At 37.6% G+C, this 16,654-nt stretch overlaps 1 protein-coding gene across 1 annotated transcript in view; it reads left to right on the forward strand.

The window, feature by feature from the left end:
• Window positions 1–16,654, forward strand: part of CMYA5 (cardiomyopathy associated 5) — a 64,059-nt gene that overhangs the window by 15,944 nt on the left and 31,461 nt on the right. Inside the window, exons 3-5 of the mRNA XM_083353116.1 lie at window positions 5,081–5,176; window positions 8,709–8,942; window positions 11,398–11,420. Coding sequence (XP_083209242.1) covers window positions 5,081–5,176; window positions 8,709–8,942; window positions 11,398–11,420 — 353 coding nt within the window. The remainder of the gene's footprint in view (window positions 1–5,080; window positions 5,177–8,708; window positions 8,943–11,397; window positions 11,421–16,654) is intronic.

The raw sequence follows: 16,654 nt of genomic DNA on the forward strand, positions 1-16,654 counted from the left end.
CCAACATTCCTGCAAGATGAAGAAAGTAAACACTTAACAGTAATATAAGACAAGCTTTTATGTTTAATATGATGCATAGTTGGCTTGCAGGAATAACAATTCTTCTTAAAATGGCTCAGATAGCAAGGGATGTATTTCCATAGTTGTTATTTTTCCCATAGAAACTGAGGTTCTGTCTCTTTTTTTCTTGAGAAATGAAGACAGGTAAAGAATATGTAGTAATGGGAAACATTACATTTCCCAAAATTAGAGCCGCACTGTGATTTTTTTTAAATAAAATCAGAAAATCTCAGAATCTGATCCTAAGTGTTCTAGGTAATTTCTGCTGTGATTCTTCGTTTAGAATGTTGCTTTCCCAGTTGTTTAACTGTTGATGAAAATTTTTCAACCCTTCTCTGAACCTGTTAAACCTGGTTTATTTTGGATGGACTACCATTGCACATGTTTTACTTAGGTATTCCTTGGGAGACACTAGAATTTGTATCCTTTTGACGCTCAAAGGCAGTTTTTCAGAACAAGAAATGGATGGAGAAGATCTTGAAAACCAAGTGCCCTGCCGTGTAATTGTTTTCTGTTAATGTAAACATGGCAATTGTATCCTTTGATACAATCCCAAATGGTAAGATGCTGACCATATTTATTTTTTTAGAAGGGTGACAGCATAATTACAGAAAGTTTTAGCCAAAGGTTTGCTATACTTCTATCATTCAGTCAAAAACAAGATGAAAGAGCAAACAAAAATCATAGCAATTTTTTCATAATAAAGGATTTTAAAGATCTTTGAGCAATACAGCAAGGATTTTCAACAATGAAGTATGATTACACAGAAAGTCTGTTCCTGACTGACTGTTGAGATAAATATTGTGAGCTCTTCTCTTGATGCATCTTATAATAACAGGAGAAGGAAAGGTCTTTCTCTAAAGGGTCACCATCTGTAGAATGCGGTCCACAAGGAAACCTTTGTGGCATCTTCACTTCATCAGTTCAGATGCTAAAGTATGACACACTCCCTGCCTTTTTCTGGACAAAGCATTATGAGTTTGTTCATAAATTTCTGTGGCTATTTGGTATGTATTATCCATCCATCCATTCATCCATCCATCATTTTGATATCTGTAAAGTTCCCCAGGAGTATTTTCAACTTGGACATTAAATACTGTAATATAATGTAATACAGTACAATGTAGTATAATATAGCATAATATAATAAAATATGAAAAGTAGTATGAAGAGAGGATTCTAGAAGTCCCAATCAGATGACAGGTAGTTACTATGTGCAGCATATAATCTTAGATTTCAGATATATTCAGATTTTATTGCAGAGATATAGTCTGGCCCTTCTCTTGAATGTTGTTAAGCCTTCCTTCCTTCCTTCCTTCCTCCCTCCCTCCCTCCCTCCCTCCCTCCCTCCCTTCTTTCTACACTCAGGTGTTTATGTTTTTTGCTTAATGTAATAAATTCTGGTTGGTTTACAATATACTTTAAAACAGTCAGAAGCATAATGCAGCACACCACCAGCAGAAGAACAAAATCCACATGAACAGCAAAAGCTTGGACATTTTCAATTATTTATCTTAGTGCCCATTCCTGACTTAAAGACTATTTTAAGAGCTTAGTGAACTCCTTTAAGAGCTGAAATATGAATGGAGGTTTTTTTTAGCTGACACTATGCTCTACACCCAACTGTTTCACCTTCCTTTCCATGCCCTTTTACTTTGGCAAAGAACATGTTAATCTGATGGGATACATTTATATTCATTGCAAAGTTTTCCTTGTTTTTGTTTTTTATTAGAAATTTGCTGCTGTCTTGGTTTATACTGTATAGTAGTCTTCCAAATTTGATGCCCGCAGCAGATATCATTCCAAATTATAGGATGTTGGCTAGAATTTTGGGCGTTGTACTTCAGCTCATATAAAAGGACCTAGCTTGGGGCAAGGTAGATTTTCCATATTACTGTGGTGGACAATAAGTAGTTGCTAAGAATATCAGCAGAGTCATAGGCCTTGTAATTGTCCCTAAACTGGTTTCTTGAAAGTCGAAGGACCCAAGGACATTCTGTGACATTTGTCTTTGGCCCTGCAATTTAGAAGGAGAGCCAGAAATGAATTCTAGCTCTGTAATAAATTCTCCTCCACAGATATAGCTCCACCAGGCAGAAAGATCATTTAGATGGCATTTCTGCTTCATTTCTACTACTGTATTCACATGTGATCTTATCCTTCTGTAAAAAATGTGCAGGTTTTCAGCTTTTGTCAATTACAGAATGTGCTCTGTATAATAAGCTGTTAAGCGTGGATGCTCTTTAAAATCAAATGTTTCCACCTGAAACATGTATTCATTAGAATATAATATTGCATTCTGCTGTATGCATGTTTATAATTCATGGTTGTCACATATGCTAATTTCAAAGCCTAATCTTCCTTTTAAGCAAATAGTGATATTTTATTTCTGTTAAGGTCAGCTATCTGCAAATTATTTGGAGACAGAGGGCTAAATATTCTGAAGGAAGGTCAAGGAGGGAACCTAACCCCCCCCCCACCAGCATATTTCATGAGTATTGTCTCCATTATTTGAAGTGGAGTTTTGTCATAGCAGCATTAGAAGTGGAGGAAAAACAAGTCAAACAATAAAGGGATAGGGGACCCAGCAGGGGAGTTAAAAATAAGCTGCTGAGAGTGGATAAGAGTTTTTTTAAGTCAAGATGGTGGCTAGGACCATATAATCCCACCTCCCAATGTGCCAATTTGACAGCCTGCAATCTAAAGGAACCACATGCAGTACAATGTTCTGCCCCTTTTTCCTTCTATAGCAGGGGTTCCCAACCACGGGTGCTTGCAATATGTAGTAACTGTGGAGAATTTATGGCACTACCACTTAAAATAACTTCCTTACTAGCAAATACCTGAAATAAAATAATAGCAATGTAATCAGACCAAATTTTGATAGACTAAAGTCAATATAAAATAATGTTATTGATTTGTAGCCTTCCGTTTTCATACTCATGTTATATCTACAAGTTTTGTAACCTAGAAATTATTAAAATATGCTGTCATATATTTTTAAATAAAGTTTCCTTTTAAGCAATGCTAATATTTCCTGTCCATCTAAACTTATTTACTAAATATTTCTCCTTGTTAACATAAACTATTCTTCAAAAGCTTTTATTAGTGCAAATAATGTATTGTGCGAGACAATATTCCAGGGGGTACGAAAACTTGGGTTTTCAAAATTATAGTGTATATGCATAATTCATTGCCATTATTTTGAACTTTTATAAGGGGTGCTAGAATATATCAGAAGCATTATAAAGGTGCGGGGTATAGAAAAGGATGGGAGCCACTGTTCTATAGCCTCCCCTTAACCTGTGTCTTTAATATAATGTACCAACTTCAAGACATGTGGACTTCAAAACCCATGGCTGCTGGGGACTTCTGGAGTTGAAGTCCATGCATCTTAAAATTGTTAAGGTTGGAAAATCCTGACATATGGAATCTCCCAGAAAACCATCTGATGAAGCTAGAATGAAAAACTGCTTGCTATCCCAAACTAGTAACACACAAAGACTTTCCAAATAAAGGCACAATCCAGGAAGTGTAACAAGATGAGCAACCTGTTGATCACATGATGTTATAATTGGGACCTTGCAATTGAGTGCAATTTGATCAATTCCTGTAGCAATAGTGTTGTACTATGAATGCAGAAGGGCTATTTCAAGGAAGTGAATACCTCCCAGAGTCACCTTGAACTCTGTGAGATGGGTGACAAATAAATTTAATAATAAAGTGTAGACCAGTGCTTAAGAGGGCATCCTGTATTCTCACTTGGAGTGGGGTAGGGATCTTTGGTTCACCTGCCTTCAGCTGTAGGAGTACTGTCACATGCTGGCTGAGGAATTCTGAGAGTCCACTACTGTAAGATGTTGAGGAACACCAGCTTATTAGTATTAGGAATTTATGTCTATAGAAATTTGTCAAAACAATGCACACAGAAACAAGAGATATATTAGTTGTTTACTTCTATTTAATTCTGTGAAGAGGGCGGAGGATTTTCATTTAAGCACAGAACTCAGAGGGAAGATCTGATCAATTACTGGCTGACAAGCACTGGTGATTTGACAATGCTTTGTACTCAGCTAATGGCTGCTGGTTCATTGTGAGGCCTAAAGCCTTGTAAACATGTAAACATGCTGTGCTCAGAGCATCCTAATGTCCAAATAGATTCCAAAACTGTCAAAACAGCCTAGATCAATCTCTGGTGCATTTAAAAACTGGCTGCCTGGAAGACCCTGGGCAATTGCTGGCAGTCGGATACTGTATGGGTTTGAAGGATTTGGCCCTGGGGTTTCAAAACATACGTTTCCTACTTAATTGGTTCTATATAATTAAATGTACCCATTACAAAACCAGGCTTTTTCTGAGGCATTAATTTAAAATTAATAATATTTTTGAAAAAAGAAGCAGCAGTACTATTTGAAGACACAAAAGGTGGGAAAAACAGGCTTAAATAGTTGAAAGCTTTCAAGAAGGAAGGAAGGAAGGAAGGAAGGAAGGAAGGAAGGAAGGAAGGAAGGAAGGAAGGAAGGAAGGAAGGAAGGGGAAGGAAGGAAGGAAGGAAGGAAGGAAGGAAGGAAGGAAGGAAGGGCACATCTTTTATTTCTATTTTAATGGAGCTTATTGCCAAACAGATTCTTCATAATTTGCTTAAATCCCCTGATTTTGCATTTTGACTTATGTGCTAGTAAAATACTACCCAGTAAGACTGAAAGAAATATCCCATCCAATAGTAAGTCCTATTGAAAACAATTAGTCTTACTTCTTAGGAAATAAGTATGTAGATCAATAGCATATTTCATTCAGACCTCAATTCCATGGTGAGGATATCAGGACTGCCAGTGAGCCTGTCTCTTGCTGTGTATCAGTGATACAATGATGGCTTTTGAGAAACCTTTTCATGAAAGCTTAAACAATTTTTAGCATCTAATCCTATGCATGAGAACGTTATAAACTTTTAGGCAATTGTGATTTTTAATGTATATATATATATATATATACACACACATATATATATTATGTCTTTCAGAGCCAGTTGAATGGATTCCTAGATGTTTTGCAACAAAGATCTTTGAAAATTGAAGGATGTGTCAGTGAAATAGAGGCTTTGTTTAATACTCTAGAGGTAGGTTGAGCAAGGAACCCACTGAATGGATACCATAATCTTAGTTAAGCACAGAGCTCACTAGATTGCTTAGTCATTCTGCTGGTCAGGGCTTGCTTTTACCATGCCTCACAATGCAGGGCTCAGATAGCCCTTCAGGTCATCTTATGGTTTGCTTATTTGTGGCTGTTATGTGCTCCTGGCTACTTTCCTTCATAACCAGAGGCAAGCTCACATGATCAATAACCAGCCAAGACACAGTGTAGGCCTTTTGTTTCATTTATTGCAATAAGTGGGGAGAGAAGCTTTCAAAACTTGGTTCTCTCCAAAGTTTCAACCCAAAATATTCCCTTCTTTATACAACCCTCTCCCGGCTGCCACATCCCTCCTCTTTCCCCATTGGCTGAGGTACTATGAGGTTACACTCTTTTCCACCGCCTCCTACATATTTCCTGCTACATACTAAATCATATATCACATGTACATTAAAATTAGGAGATAATTTATGCAAGGTGTGTCAGTTAATATTAATTAACTAATTGCACATGCTCGGTTGTCTGAGTTCTGGGGCCCCCCTTTTTATGACTTCTTAGAAAAATAGGTTCTTACCTGTTTTCTCATTCAGTGAATTTTCTCTGGCTAACCCTTTCCTCTTGCAATGGCTTTTATAGCTTGTATTCTTCCTTTTCCAAGACCCAGCTAATTTTTGCCTATGTGTTTATCTTACATTCTTCCTTTATTTTATCCTTTCCTATTTCCCATCCATTATACTTGCTTTCATAAGCTTGTTTCTCCACTCAATTAGTTTCCACTGCAGCAAATTCAATTTTAAATTTCTCTTTCAATATTAAATTTTGAAGACCATTCATTTATCCCTATCAGTGGCTTACCAGACTGTATGAACTACCCAAAATTTTGTTACTTACCTCACATATTGGGCAATATCTCTTCTTTGTTGTTTAAACATAGTCCATGTTTTATATATCACAATGTAAAAAGGAGGGTTGGGTTGGGTTGAGTTCAAAACAATGAGTTCAGAACACTGTAAATGAATAAATGTCTTATAAAGAGAGAGGGAATTGCATTACTGTATTTTTAGCCTTGAGAAAAAGATTGATAGTAGACTGTGGGAAGAAATTACAATTATATTTCCTGGATTTAAAATAATAAATAATAATAAACCTTTATTGTCAAAGTACAACATGTGTACATTGAGATTAGCTGAGCCTCCCCCCGTGCTCTCTCCCCCCAACACACAGTGACAACAAACCCTCCATCCCACCACACTATGTGAACCAACTACACCACATACCGGCCTCCCAAGTCAACTCTGCATAAGATTATATCCCATTCAAAAGCCTAACAGCCCACGGATAAAAGCTGTTCTTCAGCCTGTTGGTACGGCTGGCTATATTCCTATATCTCCTACCGGATGGTAGGAGAGTAAAGAGATACCGTCCAGGGTGTGAATCATCCCTGAGAATCTTCCTCACTCTTCCAAGGCAACGAGCCCTGGCGATGTCATCCAGTGGTGTCAGGGAACAGCCCACAATGTCTTGTGCTGTGCTCACTACCCTCTGTAATACTTTCCTATCCGCGGCTGTCAGACCGGCATACCAAACCACAATACCATATGAGAGGACGCTCTCTATGGTAGACCGGTAAAAGAGGGTCATTAGCTGTTGTTCTACCCTGTTCTTCCGCAAGATCCTAAGAAAGTGAAGCCTCTGTTGGGCCTTTCTAGCCACCTGGGTTGTGTTAACTTTCCAGGTCAGATCTTCACAGAGGTAGACTCCCAGAAATTTAAAGGAGGGAACTCTCTCTACACAGTCCTCCCCGATGTAAAGTGGGGCAGGTTCCTCTTTTTTTCTCCGGAAGTCTAACACCATCTCTTTCGTTTGTACAACATACTAAGTCATAGTATAGTATGTTTGCCTTGGGATTTTAGACTATTGTGTGAACCGAGGCATTCTGATTTCCATAATTATTTATTTGATTTTAATACTATTGTAATCATATGCTTGAAGGTGATTTGCTTTAGTTATATGTGTGAAGCTGTTCTTCACTGGACATATTTCTATTAAGAATTTTGCTTATAACAATAAAATCTAATAAAAACTAAACTTAAAAAAGAAAAGAGAATAAAAATAAAAAATAAAAGTGACTTCCATCCTATATCATAATAAGTGTAAACAAATTTAGTGACATCACATCTCCTTTAAGGTTACAAATAATTATCTCTTCATCCCAAGATGTAATAGCACATTTTGTTTTAACCTGACCAATTAAACTGATTTTATATACCTTCCTTTTACATCTAATAGTTGTTAGGTCACTTAAATATTATCATAGGATTTGATTTCTCTTCTTTGTCCCATTGTTCTTCAATGCTTTAACAAGCTCCTTTTATAAATCCAATAGGAAAAAAATTGTCTTGATTAATCATATATATTTCCTGTCAGGTTTCCGATGGATGAGCTCTTCAAAGGACTCTGAGGCATTGTTTACCTTAAAAGCCTTTTTTTAGAGCCCTATAACATCGGCAAAGCTTGCTAGGGAAGCTGGAATCTGAATTCCCCTCCCCTTAGGAGTATATATTAAACACAATTCTCCTCCTTTTCATTGCTGTCATTAATCACATTCTCCAATTAGTTTGAAGGGTCAGTTTTCCCTTCTGTTAAACAACCCGCCAGATTCTTATCTTCTCTTATTTCAAGACAGCCTTGAGAGATATTCTTCCTCTTCCCCCCAGCAACAACTGATTCGAGCTCTAAAAGTAACACACAAGTTTTAAATATGAAATAGCTGCTTCTTCATCTTTTGTCAAAGCAAGAACATTCGATGTTAGCACCGTTGACATTTCCCTTTTGAATTTTAAAACATCAGCCAATTTATTTTGTAGCTCCAGTGAAACTTCTTTTCTGAGTAATTCTTTTGGCCTGCCAATTGTAAATTTACTCTGATATCAACTCTTATCTTGTTAGAAAAGAATTGTTCTACATATGTCCTTTCTTCAATAAATCTTTTAGACATAATATGAAGCTCTTCTTCAGATGCCTAAAAAGCTGTCATGTAGAAGAAAACCATAATTTCTATCATGTGGAAGTACAACATACAAGTATGTCCCTAGGTTATGGTCATAAAAGACAATATGGTCATAAAAGACAAAATGGTGGCTGTGATAGTTTGAGCAGAGCACAGCTTGTTTTTTTAGTATAACATACCGTACATAAAAACCAGAGATAGCTTTGATTACACCATTATGGATGGCATCTTACTTTTTTGACCACATCTAGTAAGTCTCCCCTTATAACATACAATATAATGGTCTTCTTGACTGTAAGAACCCATTGACAATAGAGCCAAATGCCCAGGTTACATTGTGAAGGCTTGCTTTTGTTGAATATGCTCAATAGTGGCTTATTATTTTGAAAAAGTTTACTTAGAAAAGTAGCTTAGAAGTCTCATCTCCTAAAGAGGAAACATTTACAAAGAAATTTCATTTAATATTTCATGCTGGAATATTACGTTTTCTTCTGACCTCTATTCCTAGGACAACTGTAAGGAAAAGGAGAAGTTATTAGAAGAGCAAAATGAAAATGTGGTAAAGATGGTAATTGGTCACCATGAGAGAAAGTCACAGAATTTTGAAGAAGCAAAGAACACAAAAATGGAATATCTTTATGAACAGATGGTTAATTTTCAAGACTATATTGATACAGCAAAGGAGACACTAGAAATGATAATAAAGGAAACTGAAGATATTGATGGTTTTGCTTTCCTAAAGGTAAGTAGTGCAAAGCTATATTATATTCCCTAAGTTTGGGATCATGGGAAAAAAAATAAGTCCATGACTGATATTTTTTGCTACATAGCTCTTCATGAAAGCAGATTGGCCATAATTTATTTATTAATCAGCAGGCTCATGATGGGGATAGATCTTTGAGGCTTCAATTCTATACATTAAATGAGGAATTAGTTCCACTGACGTCATTGGTGCTTAATTTTGAAACAATATTCATAGGATTTTTGCCATGAGATAGCTTGTGGGAGCAACCACACCTAAAATTCCCTACCAAATATATCAAATTAAGAAAAGCTTGTTACACAGTCTCCATCTCTATAGTATTCTCCTGGGTTTCTTTTATGTTGTACTTGCATATTTCCTGAAAGCACTGGTGGGCTTGATTCCCAAATCCATAAAGGGCAGACACTGTCAAAGTGCTGAGGGAGACTGAAAGCCCCTGTTTTTATTCTACTGTAACTTGATATACATAAAGTTTGGGAGGTTGAACAACTGGCTCTTTAGTGCAGCTGTAACAATCTGGAGTGGAACACACTTAAAACTGCAGAGATGAGAGTGGATTTTAGGAGGAGTCCTCCTATTCTGCCAATTCTTACTATATTAAACAACACAGTATCAAAAGTAGAGTCCTTCAAGTTTGTAAGTTCTATAATCTCCCAGGATTTGTAAGGGTATCTAACATCAGAACCATCATTAAAAAGGCATAACAAAGAATGTTATCAACTCAGAAAGTTACGGCAGGAAGAAGAAGCTCTTAATACAGAGTAATTATTGAGTCTGTCATTTGTACTTCTATAACTGTCTGGTTTGGTACAGACTTCAACAGAAAGTTAGGACTTCAGAAAAAAACAGTTGCTACCAGCCTACCTTCCCTTGAGGACCTTTACATTGCCCTGGTCAGAAAGAGGGCTGAGAAAATATCTAAAGACCCCTCACATCCTGGACATAAACTGTTTCATATCCTTACCTCAGGATACCGCTACAGGGCATTACATGCCAAAACAACCAGACAGAGGCAGTTTTTTCCCTTTTGCCATCACTCTGATGAACACCTAATTCCCACAGCACTGTGTTATGTCTACGTATATTTACCCATATAGTATGGCTGTATTGCTATTATCCTTCTCATCTTTCCTACTACCTTTTCTTATTGGTATCATTATTATGATTATTATTACTTATTGTTTTGTATATACACTGAAAGCTTCTACATCGGAGACAAATTCTTTGTGTGTCTAATCACATTTGGCCAAATAAGGTTATCTATTCTATTCTGTTCTGTTCTATTCTGTTCTGTTCTCTGCAAAAATTCAGACAATCACCAATGACATCAAATTATTTTGTTATTGTTGCCATTCAAGCAGCAAGCTTGTTTTGCAGGCAAAGAAGGATATGTTTGGCATTTAGCTACAACTAAAAAACAAAACAAACAAACAAAAAAACCCTAAACTAATTTAAAACTAAAGTGCAATATGGGCTAGTGGTTAAGGTGCCAATCTAGAAACCAGGAGACTGAGTTTTAAAGCCATCAGGTGACTTTAGGCCAATCACTCTCTTTCAGCCCAACTTACTTCACAGGGTTGTGAAGTGAATATTTGCTGTTTTCAGTTATTTATAAAAATAATAAAGGTGGGATAAAAAGGAATCTAAAAAGAAAACACATCCAGTTTTCCCAGTCACCAATGTAGTCCAACATAATTGGAAATCATCAGTTTGAAACATGATCTACATCAGACATGTGAAACACAAGGCCCGGGGGCCAGATCCGGCCCGCGAAGTGGTTTCATGTGGACCACGAAGCCATCCTGGAAACAGTGAGGGAACGGCCCCCACTGCCTTGGCCCTGGCCCAGAGACCCTCCTTCTGCCAGAGATCCTCAGATCTGTTCCACTCCTGCCCAGGCCCCCATAGGCACTCTTGATGCGAACGACGTAGAGCTGGCCACGCCCACCCAGTAGGCCATACGCACTCTAGCCATGCCCACACAGTAGGCCACACCCACCCTGGCCATACCCACCCAGCCCCCTGAGGGCAACTGCAATGCTGATGCGGCCCTCAATGAAATTGAGTTTGACACCCCTGATCTACATCTATGCTCTTGTATATAATAAAAAGTAAAATAAAATAAAGTTCTGAAGGATGTGTGAATGGAATCTTCTTAATATAGAATACTCTAACTTAAGCTTGCTAAGGCTCAACTGCTGCTAGTATTGAAGATTTAATTCAGGTTCCTATATGAATTACCAAGGTACTGTTTCTCCTTCAACTTTGCAAATTTGGAGGTCAGGGTTTGGTACAAATATACAGAATTTCTAAAAAAAAATGGGAAATCCTGCTCTGATACATGAGGAGCATGTCAGTAAACAAAATCTTGTATTCTTTATATTCAGTATGTTGAATAACATGAATCAATTAATCCCTTTCTTCCCTCTTTTAGTCATCTGAAGAAATAAATAAAAGGTATTTGAAATGTAGCTTTGATGCATTGTGGAGAGAATTAGGATGAGCATGTTTTAATACTTTAATCCTGTCAAGGTCTGTTGGAGGCATGTTGCCAGTATAAATATCTCATTTTAGAAATGTCTAGATGAAACAAAGAAAATGGTGTGCTTGGCAATGATACTCCAGAGTTGGAAATATTCTGCATAAATTTTATAACTTGTCTTTTAAAGACTAATAAGTAAGACATGATACAATTCCATTTCTTTTTCAATAGTATATGCAGAGCATTCAAAGTGGGCATTTATTGAGGTTATATAAAACCTATTTTAAAATTCCAGTTGCGTTCTGCAAAATGTCAATATTTATGAGTGCTCAGGTTTTGTTGATTTAATTATCATATTATATGAAATGTTACTGAAAATGATCCTGAATTGGTAAAATAACTAAATTTTGACCAGTGAAAACTCCAGCTCCAATTAAGTATGAATTTGTCCTGTTATTTCTAACTCCTGTATCAAAATAATTAGGTATAAGTAATACATTGCTTAAGGGTATTTTCACAAGATTGAATGCAGAATTCCAGGTAATAGCTAGAAGAGATAAGAATGCCTTCTTAAATGAACAGTGCAAAAAAATAGAAGAAAATAATAGAATAGGGAGGATCAGAGATCTCTTCAAGAAAATTGGAGAGATGAAGGGAACGTTTCATGCAAAAATGGGCATGATAAAGGACCAAAATGGCAGGGACCTAACAGAGGCAGAAGAGATTAAGAAGAGGTGGCAAAATTACACAGAAGAACTATACAAGAACGAGCTTAATGTCCCTGATAACCACGATGAGGTGGTCACTGACCTCGAGCCAGACATCCTAGAATGTGAAGTGAAGTAGGCCTTAGAAAATCTGAGCAACAAAGCTAGTGGAGGTGACAGTATTCCAGCTGAGCTATTCAAAATCTTAAAAGACGACACAGTAAAAGTGCTACACTCAATTTGCCAGCAAATTTGGAAAACTCAACAGTGGCCACAGGATTGGAAAAGATCAGTTTACATTCCAATTCCAAAGAAAGGCAGTGCCAAAGAGTGTTCAAACTATCGTACCATTGTACTCATTGCACATGCTAGTAAAGTTATGCTTAAAATCCTACAAGCTAGACTCCAGCAGTGTGTGGATCGAGAATTACCAGAAGTACAGGCAGGATTTCGAAGAGGCAGAGGAACTAGAGATCAAATTGCCAACATATGCTGGATCATGGAGAAAGCTAGGGAGTTTAAAAAAAAATCTACTTCTGCTTCATTGACTATGCTAAAGCCTTTGATTGTGTGGATCACAACAAACTGTGGCACATTTTTAAAAAGATGGGAGTACCAGACCATCTTATTTGTCTATTGAGAAACCTATATGCGGGTCAAGAAGGAACAGTGAGAACTGGACATGGAACCACTGATTGATTCAAAATTGGGAAAGGAGTCCAGCAAGGCTGTATACTGTCACCCTACCTATTTAACTTATATGCAGAGCACATCGTGAGAAAGACAGGGCTAGATGAATCAAAAGTTGGAATTAAGATTGCCAGGAGAAATATCAACAACCTAAGATATGCAGATGATACCACTCTAATGGCAGAAAGTGAAGAAGAACTAAAGAGCCTCTTGTTGCGGGTGAAGAAGGAGAGTGCAAAACTTTGGTTGAAACTTAACATTAAGAAAACCAAGATCATGGCATCCGGCCCTCTCAATTCCTGGCAAATAGATGGGGAAGAAATGGAGGTAGTGACAGATTTTTTTTTCCTGGGCTCCAAGATCACTGCAGATGAGGACTGTAGCCAAGAAATTAAAAGACGCTTGCTCCTTGGGAGGAAATCTAGACAGCACACTAAAAAGCAGAGACATCACCCTGTCAACAAAAGTGTGTATAGTAGAGGCTATGGTCTTGAATTGAGGCCTTTGAACTATGGTGCTGGAGAAGTCTCCTGCAAGTCCCTTGGACTGCAAGGTGATCAGACCAGTCAGTTCTTTAGAAGGCCAGATCCTGAAGCTAAAACTCAAATACTTTGGCCACCTAATGAGAAGGAAGGACTCACTGGAGAAGAGCCTAATACTGGGAAAGATTGAGGGCAATAGAAGAACGGGACGACAGAGAATGAGGTTGCTGGATGGAGTCACTGAAGCAGTAGGCGTGAGGTTAAATGGACTCCAGAAGATAGTTGAGGACAGGAAGGCCTGGAGGAACGTTGTTCATGGGGTTGCGATGGGTCGAACACAACTTCGCAGCTAACAACAACAACATTTTCACAAGGAGTCTCCCAACAATTAATGTTAATCGAAGGACTATTTTATATGCCTTTCCAAAAGATAATGATAATAATAATCTGGGATCTGGGAAACCATACGTTTTCTAGAAAACTGAAAGGTAATCTGAAAATGGCAAAATTGTTCCGCTATAGTTGTGAATTCCTTAGACCTATTGCTGCTTTTCAGCCAAGAAAACTTGCAGACTTTTGAAACTTAAACAAAGTTTTCTAAAAAAAACCCAACGCCTCAATAACTCAGATAGGATAGTGGGGGGGAGGAGGGAGAAGAGAGAGACAAAAAAATATATCCCTACCCCATAGTGATTTAAAAGAATTGTTCCATAGATTCTGTTGGAAATGAATTTGGATGTTCTGCTCACAGTAGATTTCATAGTTCAACAAACTCTATTAGTATTCATCTTTCTCCTATAAAAGGTTTCTGGGGGAAAAGAGGTATCGTACTGAATATTGCATGCAACCGTCAGGCAGTGTGTTTTTAAAAAGAAGTTTTAAAATAGTGAAATTTGCATTTGAAAAGAGAGCATCAAAAAGATTTAAATGGCAAAGAACACACTGAGTGTGTAAGGTCTTGGCCAACTTACATTAAGAATGACATAAATTAGGGAAATACATTCTCCTTATGTTAGAAGATATTACTGTTGTTATCAAATTGCCTGTAATTTTTTAAAAAAAATATATGGATAAATACAGAAATATTTTTCTATTAATATATATACTAAAGGGGCAGATTTTGTAGTAATCTGCCCATATTTAATAGACAGCAAGTATCCTTTTGCACTTCAAAGATTTTATTATACATTTTCCCATTTTGTTCTAAGCCATAGTATGGTGTATGAGTATGTGTGTGTGTGTGTGTGTAATGTAGAAACATAAGAATTGTGATATGTAAATTTTCCTTTGCACCTTGGCATTAATTGTGATCCATACTGCTATTGCTGGTTTGACAAGCTGTGATTGAAACAAATTGTATCTTGGAGGAGCATGTGTGAATTCAGCTACAAAGGAGAGGCTTTGTATGAGGATCTGAGTATGAAAAAGTACACCCAGCCAATGGAGTGCAGGTCACGTGGAATCATAAAGAATTTTATCTGCTCAGAAATAGCACTGCTATGTGTTCAGAGTTACTTTCTCTTGATATAAGGAAGACTCCTTATTGTATTGTGTCTGATTTTATTTTGCAATATGACCACTTGCCCAGAAAAAGAAAGAGGTACCAGAGAGCATTTTGGGAGACCAGGATTCATAAAGGGAACAACCTTTCCAATTGGCCTTTTAGGAAATTGATGTTTGTAATTGACCTCATTCATCATGGCAGCCACTATGTGAGAATAGTTCAGAACATCTTCAAGACCCAATGGAACTGAAGCCAGTGTTTCTCAATGTTGGCAACTTTAAGATGTGTGGACTTCAACTCCCAGACTTCCCCAGCATGCTGGCTTAAGAGTATCATATGTGCAGCACTGGCTTTATCTCACAATTTATTGTCTGAAACAAAGGTCAAGCTGGCACTTACATTCCAATCCATTTACATTAATGCCACCTGACCTTGCAAATAGGATAGCAACCATCTCAGCCTTACTGTATCCAGAATAAAGGCATGATGGCGGAGAAATATCTTTGCCCCTTCTGTGTATGTGTATCTTTGTATAAAAACTTCACTGCAACTTTCCCCTTCAGCCTTTATTTGTCTACATAAAATGCAAATTCTTTACTGTTTATGGTTGACCTATTTCAAGAATAATTCTTTGCTTTTAAACGATGACACACCACTATTTTGCATAAATAGGCCCTCTTATACTTAGAGTTACCTTCCCACCGGAGTGGTCCCTATTTTTCTACTTGCATTTTTACGTGCTTTCGAACTGCTAGGTTGGCAGAAGCTGGGACGAGTAACAGGCGCTCACTCTGCTACGCGGCACTCGGGATTCGACCCGCCAAACTGCCGACCTTCTGATCGACAAGCTCAGCGTCCTAACCCACTGAGCCACCGCGTCCCTTTGGTGTGCGCCTTTGGCGTGCGCCTTTGGCGTCTAGTCATGCCGGCCACATGACCACGGAGACGTCCTCGGACAAGCGCTGGCTCTTCGGCTTTGAAACGGAGATGAGCACCGGCCCCTAGAGTCGGAAACGACTAGCACGCATGTGCGGGGGAACCTTTACCTTACCTTTATACTTAGAGTTAAAAATGTTTTCCTTTTTTCTCTTTGTAAATAAGAGGTAATAGCTTCCAATTCTGTTTGCTTTTGTCTCTACCTCTTTTTCTGAGATGAGCTCCATGCTGCTAGCTCCTTTATATGGCAACTATGGCATCAGTTAAATTTTCTCCTTGCTCAATCTATTTTCTGTTATATTTACAACTATTTCAAAGGACAGTTTTTATTCCTTCAATCTCTGTACTTTTCATTATGTGTGTTTTAACCTTAACATCTTTGTGCTTCAGAACTGGGCATTAAGTCAGATCACTAGTCCCTCAAAGACTAGTGGGAATATATAACTGTTCTACATGTCTGCATTCACCTGTGCTTTTACTGCCTATAGTTTGGGTGAGAGCGTGGCCATAAATGCTGTAGAAAGAGGTGAAGGTTGTAGGTAAAAAGTACAACAATGATAAGGTAAATGTTACATGTCCTCTTTTGATTCCTGAAAATGTCTAAGGCATTTTCCAGATATTCTTGGATTTCAGCTCCCAGAATTCCCCAGATAATATAATATAGCTATATATTATATATATTTATAGCTATACAATTAATTGTATAACTGTGTACAGTTACTTAAACTTAATTACTGAAATAGCCAGATTGGATGGATTAAAACCAACCACCCACAATTTAGACTAGTGCATTGTAATAATAATAATAAAGTTGGAAGGGACCTTGGAGGTCATCTAGTCCAACCCACTGCTCAGGCAGGAAACCCTATACCATTTCGGACAAATGGCTG

The sequence above is a fragment of the Vipera ursinii genome (assembly GCF_947247035.1).
Source record: "Vipera ursinii genome assembly, chromosome: 2".
NCBI classification, from domain to species: domain Eukaryota; kingdom Metazoa; phylum Chordata; class Lepidosauria; order Squamata; family Viperidae; genus Vipera; species Vipera ursinii.